This window comes from Camelus ferus, chromosome 2 (assembly GCF_009834535.1).
Source record: "Camelus ferus isolate YT-003-E chromosome 2, BCGSAC_Cfer_1.0, whole genome shotgun sequence".
Lineage (NCBI taxonomy): Eukaryota > Metazoa > Chordata > Mammalia > Artiodactyla > Camelidae > Camelus > Camelus ferus.
In genome coordinates this window covers 97,899,915-97,917,146 of record NC_045697.1, presented here as the reverse complement: position 1 = coordinate 97,917,146, position 17,232 = coordinate 97,899,915, and the positions used below count along the sequence as shown (strand labels likewise).

The window sequence follows — 17,232 nt, the reverse complement described above, 5'->3', positions numbered from 1 at the left end:
ATATGTGAATGTATTTAAATGTCTTTCTTAGTCTGTGACAAGCATCAGTAATTTGCACCGATGGAATGAATTTAGCCCAGTGGGAAAGTAGTAGGTTATTCTGGAGGGCCGTGCTCGCAGCTGTCTCTTTGATCTGTGCTTAGAGGTTAATTTATAGACCAGCTCTATCCCTTCACTTGGATCTGGAATGCATCTGTCATGACCTTGTACCATTCCCCAGATTGAGGAGTGAGGGGAGAGGTGGGTTTGGCCTTGTGCTATAAAATGCAACAAGAAGTCCAGCTGAGGGAGAGTGAGCCTTAATGTCCTAAATTGTCCTCATCTGTGGTGGCATTTCTTCCTCCTGGCACTGTGATAAGGAAACTTGGTAAAGGGGATTGTGCGTCTTTCATACAAATTTTATACAATGTCTCAGATTGATAAATTCTTAAAAACCCAAATTCCTTTTCTTCATCTTTAGCCCAACCATATTAGAGGTACTAAGATATTTAACTATGAAAATATAAATGGTGCAAAGGGACTTTCATTTGTGGATCGTGCTGTGTTTCTTAGGGTTCTCTGGCACTGATGCCTCTGCCAGCATGTGATACATGAAATAAAATGGATTTTTCTACAGATTAATGATTTGCCTCTGGGGAGAGTTCTGGTACAGCAATCACACTGCCAGATGGTGTTTATGGGCTATTTGTGTAAGTGGTAAGATACTATGAAATAAGTGTGCTTTCATCTGATGGAAACTCTTGATGCATGTGTTTTTGTATGGAATAAATTTTGGTGCAATATGATGTCACTCAATGTTGCATTGAATTTAATTTCAATTGTGTTTATGTATATATATTCCTGTCACGCTTCTAGTTGCTTCAACCTTTGTGTATGTATTTTTGTACATATTTTTAGTTGAAATATTTTAAATGGAAATGAAATAAACATTTGATAGCTTACCTAATAAAAGTCATGATGTGTGTGTGTGTGTTTTTAAAGCGATATACATTCTATTAAGTTGAAGGCTTTGGTTTTAGTGATTGGGTTTTTCTATCACTGATTCTGTGAATTTGTTGAAGTATCCCACTTAACAGCAATTTCCTGAAAGTGGTGGCAGATTCATCAAACACTGTAGATATTCTTCTTCCTCGTGGCCTACCCATCTGTCCTGTACTCTGAAGCATTTGGCTACTTAGTCTTTTTTCCTGCCTCTTAACTAAAGTCTCATCTCTTGTCTAACTCTAATTCAGCCTGCAAGAGTTTTCCCAGCGCGTTCTTTCTAAAACACAAATATGATAAATATCCTCAATGGTTTCACATTTATGTCTTTCTGGGTGGGTAAAGTCCACACTTCCGTATAACATGCAGGGCTTTCCATAATCTGCCACGTTACTTTCTCCAGCTACGAATGACCACTTCCATATTTGCTGCCACAATAGTAAATGTCTTCTTAGTGGTTGAGGAAAGTTGCCATTGTTTCACCTGACACACTGCAGATTCCTACAGGAACGATATTCCTCTGCTCCCTGTTTCTGTCTCTCATGCCCAGCATCGCACAATTCTACCCAATGTTCAGGATTGGGTTCAAAAGTCATCTCTTCCAGAAACTTTCCCCCAGCTGGCTCAGGACCTGACTCCTGACCATCTTCATCATCCGGGGCACACCTCTTTGTGGAACTCGTTGTACACCATTGTAACTGATTTGCTTGGTAACTTTCTTTCCCTGGATTTGCAGTTAATTTTTTACTGTCTTTTACTGACTAAAGCATAATAGGTACTCAGTTAATGTTTAGATTAATAAATTCAATAAATAAACAAATAACTTTCATCATTAGGTTTCAAGATAAACTTTTTTTAGAAGCAGTTTGTATCACCTCTAAATGTAAGCAATCCATTAGATTCTGCGGAATTCTGTGAAATGTCCTACCTCCAGATTGTGAGAAAGCTGGGGAGTTTCAGTCTCTGTCCACTCTTGTTCCTTCTCTCTTTCTCCCCAACCTCCACCCCACCCTGCTCCGCACTCCATGTTGGTAGGTGGGTCTTGAATAGAGGAAATGAGCAAATGACCTACCATGATCTCTTCCCATGAAAAGACATTTACGTTCCTATATTCTTCATAAGCTATCTTTTTCAGAATACTAATTTGAAAACAAATCTAATGGTCTGAACTGGAGAGCAGAAGAAAATCTATATTTTTGATGACCAAATTTCTCTTTGAAGTAGACATGGGAGATTAAATAGCACTTATTCCGGATGACATATTTTGGGAAAAGAGTGAAAAAGGAAACTAATAACTTTTGCACCTGTTAAATTTAAGCAAATTTGAAAAGAAATACAAACCATATGATATGTAGATATACTTACTTTTAAATGAATGAATATGACTGGAAATATATTTAAGGAAAATGTGTAGGAAAAATTAGATAATATATAATGGCTAATAATTTTTAAACACTAACATTAGGTTCTTAAACATGCTGATTTAGGTTCACAAAAGACTTTTGCAACTGAACTACATCTAGTAATTTTCTACTTTAATTTTTAAGCTATATCTAATTTATAAAAAATTGAGATGATGGATCCTGGGATAGGTGGGCAGGTCATGGATAACTATACTGTTGTTTTTGCCCCCACATGCCCTACAAATTGTATTTGCAGACTCTAGAAATCTGACTTTGAAGGTCAGGTCTTCATAGCCACTTTTTGTTTTTATAGTCTTAAGCTTAAAAACACCTGGTCACCAGCAGGCATTAACTAAAAACTATGATCTTAAAATTTTTGATGTTTGAAAGAATTCAGAAATAAAATATAATTAGGTTTCAATACCCTTTAAAATTTTAGCTTTGAAGATTTATTAATCTCCAAAAGACATGAAACAAGATTTCAAAGGTGTTAATTCAGGTTAAATTATTACAAAAATTGAAATACCCTCCAGCTGTAATGAAATAAGTTAGTAAGTATAAATGAGTATAACCCTAAGAAATGTGTGAGCAAGCCGGTTACTTTCCTCTCATTCTAGTTTTTCTTAAAAATAAGAGAAACTAATCTTACTTTTGTCAAAGTAATTAACATTATAATTATAGAACAACATGTCATTATTATCGTTCTGTATTCTATTTCCTAAAGTCTAAACACAATGTACAAATTTATTTCATGTTCTGAATTCTGCCTTAAACTTCTGTTTTCTTCTTACTCCCCCATTGCTGTGTTCCTTTCAGAATTTGTTACTCAATGTGTTAAAATCAAAATTTAATTATTGATTAAACAGAAATTCACTAGGCACCTTCCCTATGCCAAGCAGTATGATGGGTGCTGGGGAGACCGTGCTAGCAGTTGGTACTGCCTCTGCTTCGTGAAGTTGAGGGCACAGTGTATTTTTTCATAATCATTCAAGTGGATTGTTAAGAATTAGGGTAAGTCTTGGGTGCTAGAAGGCAGCATACCCAGATATGGTCTGGTCTAGGAGGTTGGGGAAGGCTTTCCTAAGGATGTAGTATGACTGATATGGAAGGCTGGGTGCTCACGAACCAGGTAACGTGGAGGGAGGATGGAGAGCGTTACAGGCAAGGTGGACTGTGTGATAGAGGCCCTGAGCCAGTAAGAAGCAAGGTTTGTTTAAGAATATAAATTCAAGACCAGAGCAACTAGAACACAGGACAAAGTACATAATGCACCTCCGGAGAAGAGCAGTTGTAGAGAGCTTATTGGGCGATGTTCAAGACTTCGGTCTTTACCCTGTGTAAGGGAGATGGCACAGACCAGTGACAGCCACACAGAATGTGAACGCTGAACCTTATCACCATTTCAAATCTTACCCTCCCCTAAAACTTCTAAATAGAATTCTTTCAATAGTAAAAAAAAGAATTTATTTTGTTACATTCCTATTCTTCTTCTATTTTGCCTAATTAGTTCACACTGCCAGAAGTATTTGTAAACTGCAGTAGGCCCTGCACATATTATTGAAAGAGAAAATAATTACCAGAATATGTAATCAACAAAGGAGGGAAATCTTTTTTCCAGGAACTTTATTCTTGTCTATCCTTAGCATGTTTACCCCTCTCTTCCAACTTAGATTACATCTGATCTACGGTATTGAACACCCACCAACTATCATCTCTAGGATGGTTTGTAATTTTTTTTTTGAGAGATATTCCTCTGGTGCTATAATTTTTAAAGTTAATCTTAACTTTGAAAATTTATTTTTTGTCCAAATGAAAACATTACACAAAATCTACCTTACATGACCTATTGCTAATAGAGTTATTGTCTTACAAGTAAAGGTATCATACATTTGACTCTAATGGTTTAATATAAAAAATGTCAATGCTATAAATATTTGAATTTATTTTTGGCTCTATACAAATACAAAGAGTAAATTTTTCTTTTTTTTCCCACTCTTCATCATTCACAATGGATGAAAAGTGGCTCTTCTAGGAAGAGAAAAAGAATTTTGTTTAAGGAATTAGGGGAATAAAGTAAGAAAAATTATTTAAGATAATTTAAAGAACACTCCCATGGAAAGCATGGAATTCTCTGATACAGTTTTCCCCCAGCTTTATTGAGATATAACTGACAAATAATATTGTGTGAGTTTAGTACAATGTGATGACTCGATAAATGTACGTATTGTGAAATGATTACCACATTAAGGCTAGTTAGCTCATCCGTCACCACACACAGTTACATTTTTTCTATGGAGACAACATTTAAAACCTATTAACAAATTTCAAGTGTATACACAACACAGTACTGTTAACTAAGTCACCATGCTGTGTATTACATCCACGGAATGTATTCATTTTATAACAGAAAACTTCTACCCTTTGACCATCTCCTCATTCCCCTCACCCTTCAGCCCCTGGTAGCCACCAATCCACTTTCTATGAATTCGACTTTTTAGTTCCTACATACAAGCGAGATCAGAGAATATTTGTGTAGTCATTTTTTGGTGGAATATCTATAGTTCACTAAATAAATGATCATGTCAGCTGCAACAGAAGACAATTTTACTTCTTCCTTTCTGATCTGGGTTCCTTTTATTTCTGTTTCTTATCTAACTGCTCTGACTAGGACTTCTGTTACTATGTTGAGTAGGAGTGGTGAGAGTAGCCCTCTTGTCTTGTTCTTCGTCTTAGAGGAAAAACATACAAACTTCCAGTTAGGGATGATGTTAGCTGTGGGTTTGCTGTCTATGACCTTCATCATGTTGAGGGATATTCCTTCTATGCTCAGCTTGTTGAGAGTTTTTATCCTGAAAGGATGTTCTGTTTTGGCAAATGCTTTTTCTGCGTCTATTGAAAAGATCATGATTTTTATCTTTCATTCTATTAATGTGATGAATCACATGTATTGATTTGTATATATCTTACCATCTTTACATTCCAGAAATAAATCCCATTTGGTGATTTTGTGCAGTCCTTCTAATGTTGATTTTGGTTTGCTAGAGTTTTTTTGGTTTTGTTTTTTGGAATTTTTGTATCTGTATTCATCAGGCTGTGCTTCCCAGCTGGAGGGGGCCCCTGGCGGGACTCTGTATTTAGGCTGGGCTGTAGCCTGTGATCAAGCTGGTTGGCTCTATTCTAAGGCGAGGTCTCTGGCTGGGACCCCTGGTTGAGCAGGGCCACCAGCTGTACCTTGCAGTTGGGTGGGGCTGGAGGCTGTGATCCGTGGTCGCTAAGTGTTGCTGTCCAAGCTTCCTGGTTAGGTGGGGCCACGGGTATGTTCCATGATTGGGCAAGGTTACTGGCTGGGCTCTCTGCCTGGAAGAGGCTGCTTGCTGTGCTCAGCAGTTAGGCATTATTGTAGGCTCGGCTTGAGGCTGCCTAGGCTCATGGTTTGGGCTCCCTTGCAGACGGGGCTCAAAGTTATGTTCTGCAGTTGGGCTGGGCTGCCAGCTTGGCTCTTGGCCTCAGCTGGGCAACCAGCATGAGCTTCACAAGTGCCCAGAGTCTCTGGCTGGTTTTGCTAGTCAGGCGGGGCTAGAGGCCAGGCCTAGCAGTTGAGTGGAGCTGCTGACTTGCTTCACTGTCCTGGCAGTTTTGGAGAATGGATTCTGCCATTGGGGCAGCCTGCTGGCTGTACACCCAAACCAGGCAGGACTTCCTACTAAGCTCTCTGGCCAGACAGGGCCACCATCTTGGGTCTGCGGATGGGCAGAGCCGCTGGCTGAGATCTGAGGTCAGACGCACTGCCAGCAGAAATGTTGTCTGCCAGGATCTATGCACTGGTAATTGCGAGCTCTGTTCCTCTTCTCCATCTCTAGCTGATTCCCCCAGTTATCCCTGTGAGGCCATACCTACATGGATTTCCTGGGAAGCCTTCTGGAATGCTGAGGAAGCTGGGTGTCCACCTGGATCTCTCCACTGGAGAAACTATAGGCCAGGGAGGACCTGCTAGGTTGGTGGTATACTGGCCTGGGGAAGGGGAGACATGGTCAAAGGAAAACCATCCTTCCTACCCTTCTAATGTGTGTGGTTGTTTTTTTTTTTTTTTTTTTTTGGCTCAAAGGGATGCTTCAGCCTCACCCCCATGTTCTGGTTTCTTGGTATCTTCACAAAAGCATCTTACCTGGGGTTAATTGCTAGTTGCTCTTTCTGTGAGGGGAACTGAAGTCAGGAACTATCCATTTTGCCATTTCGCTCTGATACAGTTTTTGATACCCAAGTTCCCCTATCCTGAAGTTCCATTAACTAGATGTTTCTCTTATGCACTTATAGTGATATATTGATTTCCTTAAAAGAATAATTTGATATCATCCAGTTGTGCCTAATGATATGAAAAGGTTAATGTAGAAAGTCTATGATTATTAGTAAAACACTTTCTCAAATTAAAGCTCTCAGATTTCAGCGAGAGAGTATTGAATCAGAGGACTGAAAGGGCAGAAGAAATTGAACAATGGTTCAATTTTGTAATAGATGTTATTTATCATTTTTATTAAACTTTGTATTAGCCATGTGCTTTGCATTGACTAGGATACTCCTCACCATTGTCTATGAATAAAACAGATGACAAGTCTTACTTCCATTTTTGGATTAACAAAAATAGTTAAAATGGCTTGCCTCAGGCAACAGAGAAAGTTAGAGAGGTCAGGGTAGAAATTCTGATTATCAAATCCCTCTGAAATTTCAGACTGTTGAATCAAAGCATCTCTCAGGTAAATACAGTTACTTGATTTATAAGTTAATCAGTCATTAAATGTTTATTTTGTATCAGCTATATGATTAACAATGAGCTTTATGGTATGGGAAATGTACCATGATTCTTCAGCCCAAAGAACTCACAGTAATTCAGCTTGGATAAAGAAGAATTTGTAATAAACCACAGGAACACACAATTGAATACAATGTGTGATTAACTGTGAAAATGTGTGTTGGGCTTTGCATTTGACCTTAAACATTTGGAGGAGATGGTCAAGAGAGTCGAAGCTGATTTTGGATGATGATGATGTGTGTGTGGTTTACAATTTGATGAAAGGCAGGAACTAAAAGCACACTATGCTTTTAGTTAATAAAAGAGTTAAGGCTGAGTAGAGTCAAGGGTAGTAAATACAGAGAGGTTGATTGTATCACGTCCACTTACAGTGGTGCCTTTGAATCAGGAAAATGAGTTTGATCTGAAGATGGAAGCTGCTGAGGGCATTTCTGAAGGGAGTCATACAGTCAGAGTGGCAACGGAACAGGGTTGTCAGCTCTGCTAGAGTTTATGAGGAAAACTCTGGGATCAGCAAAATCTAGCTGACAAGCTTTTGCAGTAAACAGCTGTGAAGAAGTCTAGACTGGGATTGGAGCTAAAAGGGCAGATGAATGAGAAATTTTGGAGGAGAAACCAGACTTTGTGCCTGACTTACTATAGAGGATTCAGAGGAGGAGTCATAGGTGACCTCATGCTGTCAAGCCTGAATGCATGGACTTAACACGCATGCTTGGTGGTAAACGCCTGGTTTCCTGGTACGAAGCGGTTGGAGCACATTTCCATTTGGGATGCGCTCAATTTGACGTACTGAAAATTCCATCTGGAGACATTCTCTGATCCTTAGATTAGAGGGCAAGAGCTCAGGTGAGAGGAAAGGGTTTGAGATACGCAGCATCAACTTTCTTGGGGAGGCTTGTAAATAACACCTCTCTTCCCCACTTGAATTATAAATCAATTAAGGCATAAGTCAAAATTATAAGACAGATAGGAGAACAAAATATCGCCATTATTGCTGATGCAGCTAAGGGAGAAGAATGTGATTCATAGCCATGGGCAGGTGGGTTTTGTAACATTGAACCCTAGGGTTAGGGAGATTTACTCCTCTCACTGCAGGCAGTCTTGTACCATTTGAGGCCTCTTTCCCGTGGGTCTCTGACTCTATAAAATTTAAGATGTGGAGCGGCATAGCAGAATTAATGCCCTCTGAGGTCAGGATGGCTCCCAAGAGAGAAAACACAAACACTCAGCTTTTTTTTTTTTTTTTTCTTTCCAAACTCACCAGTAAGAGTAAGACACTACTCATCTAGAATGAGGCTAAGAGTGTTTCCCTAGCACAGTGCCTTCTGCATGGAAGTAAACATCAGCTATGGGAAGGAACCCTCTCCTCTTTCCCCAGCCCTTCACACTTAAGAGTATGCTGCATAGAAATGCACCTTCATGGGTTCAGAAAACATCTCTTTTGCATTTTGTATACACAGTTTGACTTAAGCATGGTACCTGGAAAATGTCAACTACTCAACATACTCTTTGATTAAATGGGTGGATAAGATTGGCAGTTGAAGATGATGTGACTTAATGGCTTTCCATTGGAGGGGATGTGAAAAGAGAAGAGTGTCCCCCAGGGAGCGAGCTTGATGAGCTGGGTGGGAAATGGAACAAGGCAGGGGGACTGAGCAGGGAAAGAACAGGGGCACCTGCCAGGACTCGGGATTGAAGCTGGATGTCTGTTTTGGATGATGACAGTATACTGTAGTTTCAGAATACTTCCACTGATGTCATGCTCGAGTTCTCATATTTTGGTCAAGTCGACAGCCATTCTGGGCTTTCTGGTTTCAGGTCTGTGGTAAATGAAAGGATGTCAAACAGTGATTCCTCTTCTATCTCCTGATCCTGGAAGCCATCAAAGACACAATCCCACCTTTAATAAGCATGTTTCAGCCTTACCAAGGTTGTTGTGGTATATTATATTATATTGTTTAGGACACTTTTAGATGCAAGTAACAGAAACCAGTTCAAGTAACGGAAGCAAAAGAGGGACTATGATATGGATAGAGCCATGGCTCAAAGGCCCATTTGTCAGGAATGCAGCCTGGCCTCAGAAAGGGCCCCAGGTCTGGCACTGGAAGCTACAGGAAGCTAGGCAACGCTCTCTCCATTTCTCATCTCTGTCTCTGTGTGACCCTGTCATTTATCTCTTCTTCCCTATACTGGCCGCCTCTCTACAATGCCTGAGTTTGTGCATCTCTTCCGATCAAGAGGAAAACTCAGACAAAAACGCAAATTTTTATTTAAAGGCATCTAAAATGTGCCAGACACATACCACATGACTTTGGACAAACTGCTTAATTCCAACTTGCCTCATAAAGTTGTCATGAAGATTCAATGAGTTAGTAAATAGTTTGTGCTATTTACTAACCAACCACGAGCAGAATCCAAGCGTGGCGTTCAGGTTCCTGCACAACTGAATGCGTGAAGGGTTTTGAGGAGGCAGAATTCCTGGAGCTAGTACTAACTACAAAAGGTTTTCTCCAGAAACACACACACACACACCCCTCACATACGCAGACACCCATTCACATAAATCATGACTAAATCAAGAAATTGGAACGAGGAGGAAGAGTGAAATGCAGCCAGCAATTAGATAAAAATAACTAATGTTTAACGAAGACATACTACATGCCTTTAGCCCTGTTCTAAGCACTATTTACTAACTCATTGAATCTTCATGACAACTTTATGAGGCAAGTTGGAATCAAGCAGTTTGTCCGAAGTCACGTGGTAAGTGTCTGGCACATTTTAGATGTCTTTAAATAAAAGCATTTAAAAATTATTCCTATTCTCCAACCACCAAATGTTTTATTTTCAGTCTATTCATAAGTACTGAATCTTCTTTGTTTACTAGGCAAAAGCAGAGGAAACCTCCGTCGGTAGGAGAACTGATGGGAAGGATTGATGATGAGTTTTGCTGGTCCTTTGGGATTCCCGTAGGTCACAGGGCAGACTGGATGGTGCACACGTGGACAGTGCCTTATCCAGCTGTGGGGAAATGTTAAGAGTAGAGGTATAATTTGCCAGGTTCTCACCACTGGAAAATCCTGCGAATAGGAAGGCAATTCAAGTCAAATTACAGGCCTCACTTCTACAACCCTGCCCTGAGGCCATAGCTTGTAAAAATGATTTTACTTCTAATTAACAATTCCACATTCCTCTGGGTTTCTTGGTTTTAAATTTTTTTTTTTTTTAAATAGAGGCAAAGTGGGGGTGAGCAGTGGACATAACAACAGGGAGATTTGGATGAATTACCAATTTTAGTTGGAAATGCTAACACTTCCTCAGAAATTGGTTAGGTCAAACACACAAGACAGGAACATACAGAATGTTAGAAAATCACAATTCTATATATCTAATTAATTATACATAAAATTGTATATATGTATATATACATATATGTATTTAATACCCAATAAGTAAATATTATTTTTGAGCACCCATGGACCAGCCACAAGAATTGAGTTCTTATTGGGACTCAATGAAAGCCAATCAAATCTCAAGCAATCAATATCTTGGAGACTATGACAATAATAGAGTAAAATTAAAAATTAACCATTAAAGGAGTGCTTTAAGAGGTGTGTATGTCTGTAATCTTAAAAAGAGACTGCTAACAAAACTACGATGAGGTATCACCTCACACCAGTCAGAACGGCCATCATTCAAAAGTCCACAAATGACAAATGCTGGAAAAGCTGTGGAGAAAAGGGAACCCTCCTACACTGCCTGTGGGAATGCAATTTGGTGCAGCTACTGTGGAAAACAGTGTGGAGATTCCTCAAAAGACTAGGAATAAACTTACCATATGACCCAGTAATCCCACTCCTGGGCATATATCCAGAAGGAACCCTACTTCAAAAAGACACCTGCACCCCAATGTTCATAGCAGCACTATTTACAATAGCCAAAGCATGGAAGCAGCCTAAATGTCCATTAACAGATGACTCGATAAAGAAGAAGTGGTATATTTATACAATGGAATACTATTCAGCTATAAAAATGACAACATAACGCCATTTGCAGCAACATGGATGTTCCTGGAGAATGCCATTCTAAGTGAAGTAAGCCAGAAAGAGAAAGAAAAATACCGTATGAGATCGCTCATATGTGGAACCTAAAAAAAAATAAAGAACATAAGTACAGAACAGAAAACAGACTCATAGACATAGAATACAAACGTGGTTGCCAAGGGGGCAGGGGGTGGGGAGAGACAGACTGGGATTTCAAAATTTGTAGATACTGACAGACATATGTAGAATAGATAAATAAGATTATACTGTATAGCACAGGTAAATACATACAAGATCTTGTGCTAGCTCACAGTGAAAAAAAAGTGACCATGAATATATGTATGTTCATGTATAACTGAAAAATTGTGCTCTACATTGGAATTTGACACAACATTGTAAAATGACTATAACTCAATAAAAAATGTTTTAAAAATAAAAAGAGACTGCTAAGAAACTCTTAGGTAAAAAAAAAAAAATTACAGAATACTTAGAACTACATGATAATGAAGAAAGCCACAAGCCAGCATTTTTAGGTGACAGCTAAAGCATTCTAAGCGGGAAATTTGGAAGGCAAGGCGAACGGTGATGTGGATATAGGGGGAAGTTAACAACAATAACAACACAACGACAGTGACGAAACCAGGAGAGGGACTGCACGGGCTGATCAAGGTGAAGGATCATGAACTGAGAAACTGCTTAGTGGTATTTTCAAAAGAAAATAGTTTTTAACAAATTAACCGTAATATTGCAATAATGATGTGTTCAATTCAAATCAGTTTTTAGAATAGAAGGGGGATTATTTAACAGGAAATCAAAGTGATGCTGAGGAGCTATAATAGAAGTGTGTGTACTAATGAAATAATTGTCAATACATGTTGTAAATTACCACACATTTCTTTAGCTATTTATGCATCTGAGGCCCGTAAAAGACAGAGGCCCATAAAAAAACAAAGAAGAATAGAGGATCTTTGGTTTGCCTTGTTAGCAAGAGACATCCATCTCACTCCTGGGCTACCACAGTCCTCTGCTTCATTATCCAGGGAATTCACAACAGTTTTCTAGATTTCAGAGAAAAATGAAGCATAGAACAAACTTTCTCACTTCTCAGCTTGCCTGACAAAATTTTTGACCTAATAATCAAGTTTCCAGGTAGTATAATATTCAAATAAATATATCACATGAATCATAAGATATTCTCCACAATTTTCCTTTAACTCTGTAGCAAATGAAGCAACAAAAAGAAGCCTTGAGATGGGCTTATTAACTTTTCAGCTACATAGTAAGATAAATGTGGCAATAGAAGATCATTCCAAAGATTTTGATTTGAGTTCCAATATGAATATAGATTCTAAATGACTGCTTTGTCCTATAAAATCTTTTCCTTCATTGACCAAATACGAGTCTTATCTGTATCATACCAATGCAAAGGTAATTTATACTTTTCAACTGCACATTTACCATTGCAACCCTGATTTCCTTTACACAATATTTCCTGTCTTAGATGAATTTTCCAGGTTATAAACAACAGAATGAATTGTGATGTTTTACAACATGCGTTAAAATTTCTTTCACTTGTGACATATGTTCCTATCACAGTTGCTCAATATTATTCCAATTTGCGGTGAAATTAGTCCCTTCCCTTTGTTTGAAACTGATCTTTTTATAGATGGACAATATTTTAATTGTAGTTTAATTCGATAACTTAATTCATTCAACAAATGATAAGCAACTACTATATGCCAGGTTGAGTGTTGTGTACTCGAAGATAAAGCACTGTTTTCCTCAGGTAACCAATAAAAAAGAGACCCATAGACAGATATAAGACAGTATTATAAGGGCCCAACAGAAGCAGGCATGGGGTCTTCTGGGTGCATTTAATACTAAAACATAATCATACCTCAGGGGAATAGAGATGAGATATTGGAGGGATGAGTAATAAATGAGCATTGAAGTCTCACCAGGCTAAAGAAGTAAGAGAGGGTTGGGGTTGTGGAAAGCATTCCGGCTGGGGGATGCAACGTGTACAACGCCAAGGAGGAAGAAATTGTGCAGAGTGCACAGGGAATGTTAGTGAGTCCAAAGTTGTACTGCTCTTCACACGACAGGCCAATAAATCAAGAGATGAGTTGCTGGGGCGGGAATAGTGACCTTATTCAGAAAGCCAGCAGACTGAGAAGACGGTTGATTGATGTCCCAAAAAACCATCTTACCCAAGTCAGAATTCAGAATTCTTTTATACTAAAAGGGGAGGGGGTGTGCTGGTTGTTGCAAACATCTTGGTGCTCAAAATCTTTGTTTTTGCAACTGCCCATGTAGGTTTGGTCACAATGTTCCTATAAATCTCCAACAAGACAAATATTATTCTCTGTTCTGCAACTGTTTATCCCTATGTGAATGGAAAAGTGTTACACCTTTAAAGATGAGAGCCTTGAAAATGGGCTGTCCTGTATTTCAGGCTATAGGCAACTTTATTCTACAAAGGTACAGAGCCAGCATGACTCAGCACAGGCAACAGAGCACAAGGGTTATAGCTAAAGGAATAGATCCAATATGGAGTCAGGTTTGTTCTTCTCTGTTACAGGACCTCAAATGGTGTTTGAGGCAGGAATAAAGGCATAAAGCTGGAGAAGTAGCCAAAGGTCAAGCCATATGGGAATACATCAGCCTTGGTGAGAAATCTTTATATGACTCGTTGGAAGGTAAGCTTTCAGAAAACCCTGTGGTGAGTAGAGACTGAATTCTAGAGAACCATGTAAGAAGTGCTACAATAAAGAGGTTGTGACAGTGTTCTAGGCAAGACATGACAAGAACCAAGCCAGGGTGGTGGACATAGAGACTGATACAAGGGGTGTATTGGTCCTATTGCTGTGATGATAAATCACTACATACTTAATGGCTTAAAAACAACACAGATGCATTATCCTACAGTTCTGGAGATCAGAAGTCTGAAATGGGTCATAGAATAGGGCTAAAATTAAGGCTTCAGCAAAACTATGTTCCATCTGCTTGCTTTAGGGAAGAATTTGTTTCTTTGCCTTTTCCAGATTTCCTGCATTCCCTGGCTCGTTCTCTCTTCTTTGCATCACTCTGATTTCTGTATCTGTTATCACATCTCTGACTGTAACCCTCCTGCCTACCTCTTATAAAAACTATGATCACACTGGGGTTGGCTCACCCAGAGAATATGAGATGGTCTCCTCATCTCAACATCCTTAACTGAATCACATCTACAAAGTCCCTCTGGCCATATAAGGTAACATATTCACAGGTTTGGGGGATTAGGCTGGAAGTATCTTTAAAGGGCCGTTATTCTGTCTACCACACAGGACGTGCTGAAAAAATATTTACAAGGACTTGGTAATTTATGGAGAGAGTGTGGGATGAGTGAAAGAGAAAGTAAAGCATTCCCACGTATTTAACTTAGCTGACTTTAAGAAAGATGTCATCGACTGACATGAGGCATAGTGAAGGAAGAATCATTCAGGTGTGAGGTGTGGAGCGTGGAGAGTTTGAGGAGCCCGTGGAACTTCAAGCCGACAGGAGATGTCTAGCTATCTAGCAGGTGTGTTGCTATCTGAACCTGCAGCTTAGATGAAAATTGTGTTGGGAGTTTAAATTTGGATGTTTTCAGCCGTTAGGAAGCGGAGTTGAAGCCATGTTGGATGGAAACACATCAGGAGAGACTGAGAGTGAGAAACACAACAGGAAGCTGGTATTAGGGGTGTTTGAAAGAGCAGCCCTACATGTTGACTGAGGAGGATTTGTCAGAAATGGAAAATTGGTGGAACAGAGATTCTTGGGAGCCCAGGCAACTGAGCAATGGTTTTTACACTGTGCTCCTCAAAGTACCCCTGAGGGTTACTGCATTTCCCAATAGCAGAGAGGAGTGAATCAATGGGACTCCACACCTCTCACCAAGATCAGAGTAACTATGCTTTTATTTGAGTCATAGGTTTGCATTTCTCCATAAGGTTTTATTTAAATGAGGGGCTTTGTTATGAAATTGTATTTAAAATTTGCAAATCTCTATAGTAGAGAAGTTGAGGTAGAGTGAATGATGAATGTCCCGTGATCCCTTGGCGAGGGCATAGCATGAATGTAGCCAAACCAATGCAGCTACTGATTACTCTTATTAATCTGTGTAATCAACAGTGAGTGGTGTTGGTTCCCTGTGTTCTTACAGCATCTTGTGCGGTGCTTGATCGTGGCACTTTTCATATTGCATTTTCATTTTTGTTTTAGTGTCCCTATATCCCCCTCTAGATTGGGAACACACTAAAAATCTCTCCAGTGGCTTTCATCTTTGTATTGCAGGTGTAAAAAGATGAGGAAAAAATTATTCCTGAGATTTCATCCTAAGGAGAAACTTTGCCTATTTTCAGGGAGAGAGAGACAGACCTCAAAAGCATGCTTAAACAAAATGTGATGCTTACTAAACTGCTTTGCAGGATAAAGGGAGAGAAATTTTGTTACCGAAAAGAAAGGAGAGGAAAAGGAAGAATGATCAAAGAATAAAGGGAAAAAGAAAGCAAAGAGAATGCAGGGGATCTTAAGATGCAACTCTGGCCCATAAATTGCCAATAATGTTCCTACATTTATAAATCCTTCCCTTAAAATTAATAACTGATAAAGGTTATGAGTTTTTGGCTGAGCTAATATAGAGCAAAACGGAGACAGTGTGTATAGAGGAGATATTTGACATAAGTACCATGGAAATGTAATATCTGGGAATTTGAAGAGATCACAAAGAGGCTTTGAACTTTAACAGGCAAAGGGTATTTCAAATAGGATATTTCAGACCAGTGCAGCCCAGTAGAAAAGTAATGGGAATCACAAAAAGCAAGCCACAGAGGTAATTTTAAATGTTCATGTAGTCATGTTAAAAACATAAAAATGAATAGTGAAATTAATTTTAATGATATATTTTGTTTAATAAAATATATCTAAAATACTTTCATTTAAGAATGTAGTTAATATAAAAATTATTAACAAAATAATTTACATTCCTTTTCTGATACTAAAGTCTTCAAAATCTGGTGTACATTTTATACTTACAGAACATTTCAATTTGAGCAAGACACATTCGAGGACTCAACACGTGACTAGTGGCTTCTATTGGACATCAAAAACCTAGATCTCCATAGGATAGGTAACCTGCAGGTGACAGTATGATTTCATTTTCAGTGCTCCTCTGGGATTGTTGAACTTGGACCAGATATGGAACTACATCTTGAATGATGCTTGGCCAGTAATACATTCTCACCTTAGCTGCCTAACTGGTGGATGCATGGAAGTTAGGACTCAACTCGGCGTCAGTGGACACACAATTTCTTGAGTAGGAAGGAAATGGTTAAGCATCAGGTCTTCAGTCCATTCTCTCCCTTTACCTAAAAAATGCCTCCAAGAAAGAACGAAGATGACCCAGTCAGTCTTCTCACAAACCTTCCAATTACAGAACTCCTGGGAAACACACTGGTGGTATTTAGTGTTGGGAGAGTCTATTTTTATCTATGGAATGCTTTGAGCAGATGCACTGGGTCTGTCAACAATTCCTTATGGAAGTCTGTGGGTCTGGGGGCAATGAAATCTATGGATATGTGGGCATGGCCTTCTAGGAAATGTCATGAATCCTATTTGGTATAAAATAAAGATATTTCGTGATTTAAATAGGTCTCTTTTGTGTAGGTAGTGTAGTCACATACATTATTACTGATCTCATGCATTAATTAGTAATTAATCAGGGCTGGCAGGTATTCTGATGTGGCAACAAAGCACCAGGGGAGCTGCCCTAGGGATCCAAGGCTTCTCTTTGCTTTGGCTGTGCCATGGATTGATTTAAAACTCAAAATTATTACTAAAGTGTGAAACTCTGATTCAAGTGAGTCTGGTTTGATAGTTCAGTCCTTGGTGTCTTTTCATTAAGACTTTAAAATATTTAACATGAAGAAAATGAAGTCTATAAAGAGATACTTAATGACTTGGTTGCTTATATAGCCCTGAT

General features: G+C 38.9%; 1 protein-coding gene across 2 annotated transcripts in view; it reads left to right on the top strand.

Moving 5' to 3' along the window:
* The window catches only part of SLC7A11 (solute carrier family 7 member 11), a 95,296-nt gene extending 78,323 nt beyond the window's left edge, over positions 1–16,973 (top strand). The window contains exons 12-13 of one of the 2 annotated variants that reach the window (XR_004313813.1): positions 13,813–13,930; positions 16,289–16,973. Coding sequence is in view for 1 of the 2 variants with exons in the window: in XM_032463545.1 (XP_032319436.1) it covers positions 13,813–13,850 (38 nt within the window). In the remaining variant the exon portion in view is untranslated. Of the gene's footprint in view, positions 1–13,812; positions 14,089–16,288 lie in introns of those variants that run through there. The other variant, XM_032463545.1, reaches the window with a different exon arrangement.
* Positions 16,974–17,232: the final 259 nt, after the last annotated feature.